General features: G+C 42.2%; 1 protein-coding gene across 1 annotated transcript; it reads right to left on the bottom strand.

The window, feature by feature from the left end:
• Positions 1-876: 876 nt before the first annotated feature.
• On the bottom strand, positions 877-1,403 carry LOC132531239 (MORF4 family-associated protein 1-like). Its single transcript, XM_060168939.1, has one exon. The coding sequence runs from the start codon at positions 1,380-1,382 to the stop codon at positions 999-1,001; it is 384 nt and encodes a 127-aa protein (XP_060024922.1). The 5' UTR covers positions 1,383-1,403; the 3' UTR covers positions 877-998.
• Between the last annotated feature and the right edge of the window lie 7,453 nt (positions 1,404-8,856).

Raw genomic sequence — 8,856 nt, 5'->3', positions numbered from 1 at the left:
AATACTTCTATTAACATGGTAAAATTTTTTTTAAACACACGGTGGGTTTTTGACCTCAAATACTTGTCAGGTCTGCTACTGAAATGAACTTACAGCTAGACAACTTACAAATCTTGAAGAAACCTCGTCCCTGTTCAGTCTAGGGTCCAAAACAGACAGCTCTTGCTTTTCTTCCCCAGACCCTCAAGGGCCTTTGCAAATATCTCTTTCATTTTATGTCCAGAATCCCCTGAAATGCATCAGGGTATTACATCGATTATACGGAATACCAAGATCTATCTTGTCTCCTATTCTAAGTTCCATGTCACATAAAGCTAAGTTAGGTTGTCCAAACAATATGACCAGACAGGTTACATCAGTGTGCCGCATAAAACTTAAAATTTGAACAAAATACATCTCTCCTCCTTTGCTCTCACAGAGAAATTAAAGTCCCCAAGTACAATACCATCCTTCAGCCCTTCTTCTGATTCATCAGTCCTAGCCAGATCAGCCCCATTCACATTCCCAGTTGGCGTCTGATCCCTTCTTCAGCTTCTTTAGCAATCGCTTCATGGAGTCGTCTTCTAGAAATAATGCAGCTCCTTCAGCACCTTCAGAGCTGGAGAACTCCAACTCTGAGTCTCATCTGTTACACACAGACTCGAAGTTCCAGAGAGCTATCAGGTCACACAAGAAAGAGCAAAGCACCTCAAAAATTTAGAAATAACGAAAGCCCAGGAACAAATGTGACTGCTGCAAGAGCTTACAATCTAGGCCCTAATTCTTGAGAGCATTTTCCAAATAAAATTTACCTCCCCAAAGAAAAACATTTAACAGTCAAACCTCACATTGAGGTCATTAACCACAGACCATAGCAGAAACGTGGTGTAAGTGAGGACAGAGCGTAGACAGAGAAAAAAAGAGAAAACAAAAGGCTCTCTGGCTTCAGCTTCTCCAGGGTGTCAGCCAACCTCCATCAGTTGACCAGAATCCATTGGCTGTAAACGGCTGACCCTCCTTCAGGACGACTCGCTCTTCTCTATCCCCCAGAGCAGCTCCACCAGCATCTCTGCCATCTTCGCGATCTCCTTGGCCTTCTCCTCCACCTTCTTGCACCATTTGGTCCCTCTGCCCTCGACTCCGTTGTCCGCGTTGTGCAGATGGTTGAGCGTGCTATCCTCTGAGATCTCCACCTGCATCTTGATCTGGATGAGCATACTGTCCATCTCCCACAGCTTGCTCCCGTTCTGCAGGTAGGCTCTCCCGTGCTCGTGGGTGAGCGCCGTGATGTCCTCGTGCATCTCGTTGATGACCGGGAGCAGGAACTGCTCGAAGTCCTCCTCGGGCTCCATCACCTCCACCTCCTCCGGCTCTGCCAGCTCTGCGATGTCCAAGGACCGCATCTTCCCCGCTATTCCGGAACCGCAGGATGCAAATCGGGCGCAAAGAAGCAGAGGACCTACATATTCACTTTTGGTAAATGCATAGAAAGATGTATCTTATTTTCTTTAACCAATCCCTATAGATGGACACCAAGTTTTTTAGGTAGATTCTTATGGTTGCATGGAACAAATACCACTCTTCCAGGACATTTAAAAAATATAAATAAGACCCTTTTCTCAAGGAAAAGGAGGGTGTATTATAAGGATATATATAGATTGGAAGTAGAACCAGAGGTGCATCTATCAGGAATAGAGCTCTAGGAACCACCTTCTCTTTCCAGTCCCTCTATCTTTCTTTTCCCCATATTTCCCTAATAGTCCCTTCTTCCTCAGAGTGTTTGCTTCCTCTAGACATCCACTGGCACGTAGTTATGGCTTGGCTCACTCCAGACTCTTAATGTATGCCATTTCTTCAGCTTCTGTTCCTGCTTCTCAATCTGTAGAAGTTCAAATATTTTCATCCCACACCCAAAGGATGGTCTTGTACATGCACTCCACTTTGGATCCCCTGGTGTAGAGACTAGAAAAAGAAGTGGCAAGAGATGAAGATGAAGAGATAAGTGAGGGCCAGATTATGGAGAAGTTCATATTAAGGGGTCTGGATTTTTACCTAAGAGTAATAAGAAGCCATGAAAAAGTTTTAAGAGAGAGTGATGCAATCAGATTTATGATTTAGAAAGACTTTTCCAGCCAAGTGTGTTTGTGCCTCAAGTATATAGACGGTATACAGAGGGCCAGTTAGGAGACTGTTGTGATAATTCAGGTGAGAAATGATAGAGTCAGGGAAACAGTTTTTAATTTCGGCCACTGGATCACTCCTGGGCCATTCACTGAAATAGGGAACCCTGGAGAAATGGTCAGAAGTTTCTCTGTAAATTAACTTACAGCCATTTTTATAGCTGCAGAAATCTTTCCAGCTGTAGAGAAAACTGCACATCGCTTCACTACCTCCTTGAAGATCTTCACCTGACAACTTCAGATCTTTCTGTTTTCTCAAATCTATGCAAGAGCTGTATGGGGATGTAGTTGTCTTCAGTTTTAAGCTGTGAATCTCACTTTCACTCCTCTGGCTTTATCCTCTATCATAATGAAATCGATTTTCTTGACTGAATACCATGTCATACCTTTCACCTCTTCCTGCCAGTGTGTAAGAGATACAGAAGAAAAAGTACAAAAATTTTCTTCTGATAATGAACTCATAAAGTGTGATCATCCCTGTGGCCCCTTATTTCTTCTTCTTCTTTTTTTTTCACTCTCTGGGAGGCTGCTTTGGAGGAAACATCTGTGCAGGCTGTTCTTCACTTCTAGGAAATATTAGGGATGGTTGACTGAGACTTTGAGAAATGAATTCCACAGGAAAAGGAAACAAGGTTTCTGGTTTAGTCAGCTAGCTTAGTTAACAAGACAAAAAATTCCCTTAGTCCAGGAGGGGAATAGTAGGTAGCACCTGGAAAGTTTCATTATGCCTGGTGCTCCGCGCATCTGCCTTTTATTCCCCAAGCAGGACCTATACGAGCAAGACTGATGGCCAGTTCTCCATCATGCTTGCAGCAGGAGACCTCTCTCCACTGCCTTTCTTCCTTTTCCTGTTCCACTGAGGGGTAATTTTTGAATGGGAGCAAATTAAGTCTAAGAATTTACTACCTTAAAACACTGCTTGTTAGAATAAATGTTTTATTGCTTCTCTGCCCTTGGGGTAAGATCAAGCGTAGAATATATGTCTTAGCTATAGTATTATTTACATATAACTTTGGGTAAAGTAGCAAGACCTGGCCCATCTCACCTAAATCCATTGAATTATTCCTTCAAATCGTTATCCAAGGATTAACAAGTATTTGCCTCTTGATTAGATCTTCTTTAAAGATTGTTTATATGTCCTAGATTAGAGCTTTCTTAATGGATACATAGAAACACCAATTCCATGGGAATGCTCAAAAAGTAGATGGGGGTGGGGAGCATGGGTCCATGGGGCAAATCATTTGGGTAAGCACTTCATTCTCAACCTTTCTCTTGAAGATTCACAAATTACATCAAGTTATTAAAGTCCTGAGAAGTTTTATAATAAAGAAACCTATTAACTTTTTAAACAGTTTCATTAAGATACAATTTACTTACCATAAAGTTCACCCATTTAAAATGTATAATTCAATGATTTTGGTGTATTTTCAGAGTTTTGCAACCATCACCACTAATTTCAGATCATTTTCATTATCTCAAAAGAAACCCATAAGACGTCATTCCCCATCCTCCTGCCCCACAAGGTCTAGGCTTATTTTCTTTTTCTACAGGTTTGCCTTTCCTGGGCATTTCATATAGAGGGACCCATACAGTATGTGGTTCTTTGTGACTGTCTTCTTTCACTTAACCTAAGGTTCACTTAGCTGTCTTCTTTTTTTAAATTTTTTTGGCTGTGTTGGGTCTTCGTTGCTGCATGTGGGCTTTATCTAGTTGCAGCGAGTGGGGGCTACTCTCTGTTGCGGTGCGCGGGCTTCTCATTGTGGTGGATTCTCTTGTTGCAGAACACGGGCTGTAGGCACGCGGGCTTCCGTAGTTGTGATGCGTGGGCTCAGTAGTTGTGGCTTGTGGGCTCTAGAGCACAGGCTCAGTAGTTGTGGTGCATGGGCTTAGTTGATCCGTGACATGTGGGATCTTCCCAGACCAGGGCTCGAACCTGTGTCCCCTGTATTGGCAGGCGGATTCTTAACCACTGCGCCACCAAGGAAGTCCTAGCTGTCTTCTTTCTTAGCTGTCTTCTTAACATAAGGTTTGAGGTTCATACATGTTTGTAACTTGCATCAGTACTTCATTATTTTTAATTTATTATTTATAAATAATGGTGCTATAAACATTCATGTACAAGGAAACCTATTAACTTTGCATGTGTTGAATAGCAAGATGAGACTGTAGCCATATGCCTGTGAGCATTTAGACATCATAAACTGTCATTTGATGAGCTAAGCTGTCACTGGGAAAATATTGTATTAGCTTAGGCTTAGGTTGTTCTTCTTCCACAAAATAATGTATATAAATTATATCAAAGGGAAGGAAAGAATATATCAGATGTACTATAATGTTACAAAAATGTTTGCATGCTTACCACTTTATAATATTTCTAGTAGAGAAGAGAGGAAACCTATCTTTTAGTGCTCCAGATGAGAAGGAAGAAGTAGTGGTTGGATGTCTTCACTGTCAATCTTTTTTTTTCTTTTGGGCGGTACGCGAGCCTCTCACTGTTGTGACCTCTCCCGTTGCGGAGCGCAGGCTCCAGACGCGCAGGCTCAGCCGCCATGGCTCACGGGCCCAGCTGCTCCGCGGCATGTGGGATCTTCCCGGACGGGGGCACGAACCCGCGTGCTCTGCATCGGCAGGTGGACTCTCAACCACTGCACCACCAGGGAAGCCCTTCACTGTCAATCTTGATTAAAAGAGACGAAGGCAAGTCATCCGGGAGGCTGCAGTGACCAGGTCATGTCTTAAGGAAAATGTGGGGTCAATCTCTAGCTCTGCTTTCCAGAGAAAAGCACCGGGAGCAGGTGGCTAAAAAAGCACCAGGAGAAAGATCACCAGGAGCAGGTGGCTAAAAAACCAGTGTGGGTAATATCCAGTGATTACTTAATACTCTCGTGAGTAAAAAAAAAAATCAGGGAACTATGTTTAAAAATCATTTTAACTGGGCTTCCCTGGTGGTGCAGTGGTTGAGAATCTGCCTGCTAATGCAGGGGACACGGGTTCGAGCCCTGGTCTGGGAAGATCCCACATGCTGTGGAGCGACTGGGCCCGTGAGCCACAACTACTGAGCCTGCACGTCTGGAGCCTGTGCTCCTCAACAAGAGAGGCCGCGACAGTGAGAGGCCCGTGGACCGCGATGAAGGGTCCCCCGCTTGCCACAACTAGAGAAAGCCCTCGCACAGAAACGAAGAACCAACACAGCCAAAAATAAATATAAATAAATAAATTAAAAAAAATCATTTTAACTGATGCCTGCCTCTTCGAGAACTGACATTTTCACTTAACTGAACCTACTAATTAATTTGGGTCTTGGTTTAAAAATCCTCCTCTTTTTTTTGCCATATCAATTGCCAACTTCCTTGGAATTAATGTTCCATGGAGCATATTTAGGAAATGCTGCTCTAGTTGCCTCTGTTTTTAACATCATTCCATGAGCTAATCACTTCTCTTTGGGTCAAAAGCTGTGATGTTTTTCCAACAACAATCATTTGAGTCTTCATAAAACATCAAATACAGAACCTAACAACCTGGCCATTTCCCTATATTTGTGTCCTAGGACAGTTCAGTTAGTTTCTAATGTATTCCTACCTAGGGTCAAAATGATTTATGCTCTTTAAATGAGTAGTCAAAGTCCTGAAATTTAAAAACTGATCTAACATCACTCTTAAAGGAAATGTGGATGAACTGAACTGACAGTGTACACGGTGGCCAAAGTACAGCTAAAAACTCCAGAGGTTAGATTACTTTATTTATTTATTTATATTTATTTATTTATTTTTGCAGTACGCAGGCCTCTCACTGTCGTGGCCTCTCCCGTTGCGGAGCACAGGCTCCAGACGCGCAGGCTAAGCGGCCATGGCTCACGGGCCCAGCTGCTCCGCAGCATGTGAGATCTTCCCGGACTGGGGCACGAACCCGTGTCCCCTGCATCGGCAGGCGGACTCTCAACCACTGCGCCACCAGGGAAGCCCCTATTTTACTTTAAATCATATCTTTTCTAAAAGAGAACAGGGATATAAATTCTAAAAGCAGGTCATATAATACTATTGAAAGCTGTTTACAACGCATATTCTTTACTATAGCAAATTTACCTTTCTAATTATGTTTCGTTTACAACACTGCTAAATTTTTCTAATAAGCCAATTGTTCTCATCGTTTTCGTTGTTGTTGTTCTTTGGCACACATGAAGGATGATGATCACTGATGTGACAGTGTTCTAGGGTTATCTGCAATTGCCAGACAAGCTGCAATTCTATCCCTTTATTTCCAATTCATGAAAACATATTAGAATGCAGTGATGTTATAAAAGGAACTACTACTTACTTTTTCTGGTAGGGAACTCAGCTGGGTTTAACCAAGCTAGTAGTCCTCTTTGAAAAAAGATCTCAAACAAGTCAAAATCAGAGCCAGACATATTTCCAGTAAATTAAGGATGAGATGAGATGGGAGTAATCAAGGTGCAATAGAAGCCAGATTTCAAGGAGAGATTGCCTCTTAGAAAGAACTCATCCCAAAGGAAGAAGTAATTAAACACTGCCTTTCTCAGTTTAGACCTCTTGCCTTTTGGACTGGCCTTTTAAATATTATACTTGTACCACTGATAAACCTTGTACTACAGGAAGGGTTATTAAATGACCATTACCACAGAATCAGAGAGCAGAGCAGTGAGGGCATCACCACACGGAAATGTTCACAGCTCATCCTTATTTGGTTTCTACACTTTAACTGCCCAAGCCTTGCTGTTTTTCGTTAGGTTTCAAAACTTTCCCAATCTTGCTGCTACCATGCGTCTCCATTGCTGAGAGTGAGAGACATTGAGTCCCATATTGATTCTGAAATTTAAAAAATTTAAATTTTTAAAAATTTAAAAAGAGCAAGCATTCTTAAAAGTGACCCAAATGGCATTTTGGGACAGTTAAGTCTGTGTGGGGGGCTGTCCTGTGCACTGTGGGATGTTTAGCAGTATTCCTAGCCTGTACCTGCTAGATGGTCAATAGCATCCCCTCAGTTGTGACAACCAAAAATGTCTCCAGACATTGCCAAGTATCCCCTGAGAGGGAAGATGGCCCCCAATTTGAGAACCACTGTGATAGAGGTGTGAAATGTCCTTTACCTTTTAATTCAGCTGAGAGAAAGAGAAAATGTAATTAAAATAATATTTTCTAAGGAAACTCTGGGGGAGAAAGCAAAATACAAAAGCATAGCATTAATAAATAGCTGTGAAGGTTATTCAACATTGATATTGTACATCATGCCACTGAATTGTTCACTTAAAAATGGTTAAAAAGGTGAACTTCGTGTTATGCATATTTTACTACAATTTTTAAAAAAAGCATAGCATTGGTCAAGTATAGAGATTTCTGAATCTAATTGAACTAAACTTTAATGACAGATGAGCATTATAGTATAGTTTGTCACGTACCTAGATTGAGGTTCTTTCCCTTGCCTTAGCGTTGTCTGAGGAACTCTATCTGAAAGCCCATTTCTTCTTCTTTTTTTTTTTTTTTTTTTTACGGAGCACAGGCTCCGGACGCGCAGGCCCCGGACGCACAGGCTCAGTGGCCATGGCTCACGGGCCCAGATGCTCCGCGGATTGTGGGATCTTCCCGGACCGGGGCACGAACTCGTGTGCCCTGCATCGACAGGCGGGCTCTCAACCACTGCGCCACCAGGGAAGCCCTGAAAGGCCATTTCTTAGGAAGCAAATATTTTAATATCTGTTTTGTGCCAGGTATCTGAGGCAGATCTCCTAGCATCAGATTAGGACATTAGGCTGCTGATTAGTTTATGGTTCACCATCTGAAAGGACCATTATAATAGAAGGGATATTGGAGATCATCTTGTTCTACAGGTAAATAAAGTTGAGGTCAAAACAGGTTCAGTGACTTAAGCAGGATCTCGGAGCTCCTTGAAGGACATGCTCCTTGAAGGATCAGGACCGAGATATCCTGCTTAGAGTTCAGTATTCATGTTGCCAAATCACTCTAAAGCCTGTCCATAGAGATATATTTTTATCAGAGACTGCCAGTGCCTTTCGTGAATTATAGTCCTTTTTATAAAGGGGGAAAGTGTCTAATGGGAAGAAAATGAATGCAGATTAACTGGAGTGAAATCATCTAAATATGTCATTGAGCAGTGACTGAGGAGCAACAGCTTCTGTTCTGAGGAAATAAGATATACTAGTTCTACACAGTGAGATGGATATACATTTGCAGTGTTTTAAAAGATTTTTGAAGACTCACTTTCAAAAAACCCTATTTCAACCATGCAGTTTAATTTCTGTTCTCTGGGCTTTCGCGGCAGTGTTTCCTGGCTTTGTTCACACTGCATTCTGACCTGGAGGTGCCTCCCCCTCTTCAACACCTGCGGACACCTTCTCTTTACTTAAAACACAGATCAAATATGAAACCTTCCCTGAACTTCAGTTTCCCTCCAAGAAGGAATTAAATATTTCCCTCTCCATATTTCCATAGCAACTTACATACACAGGCATTTCACCTACAGTTGGTTTTCATATTGCAAACTGGATGTAATTAAATACATAGAGAACGTGAATTGCAGTGCCTAGACTGGTTGCAGGTTCTATAACATGATGGCGCTATGGAACTGCTGCTGCTTGTTGCTATAGAAACGTAAGGCTGAATGAATGGCTGGCGGCTCATTTTGTGAACTGGGCTGGAATTTATTTTGCATCTTATTTCACTTG

This window comes from Lagenorhynchus albirostris, chromosome 1 (genome assembly GCF_949774975.1).
Source record: "Lagenorhynchus albirostris chromosome 1, mLagAlb1.1, whole genome shotgun sequence".
NCBI lineage: Eukaryota > Metazoa > Chordata > Mammalia > Artiodactyla > Delphinidae > Lagenorhynchus > Lagenorhynchus albirostris.
The sequence above is the reverse complement of the archived record's forward strand: the minus strand, read 5'-3'. Positions and strand labels throughout refer to the sequence as shown.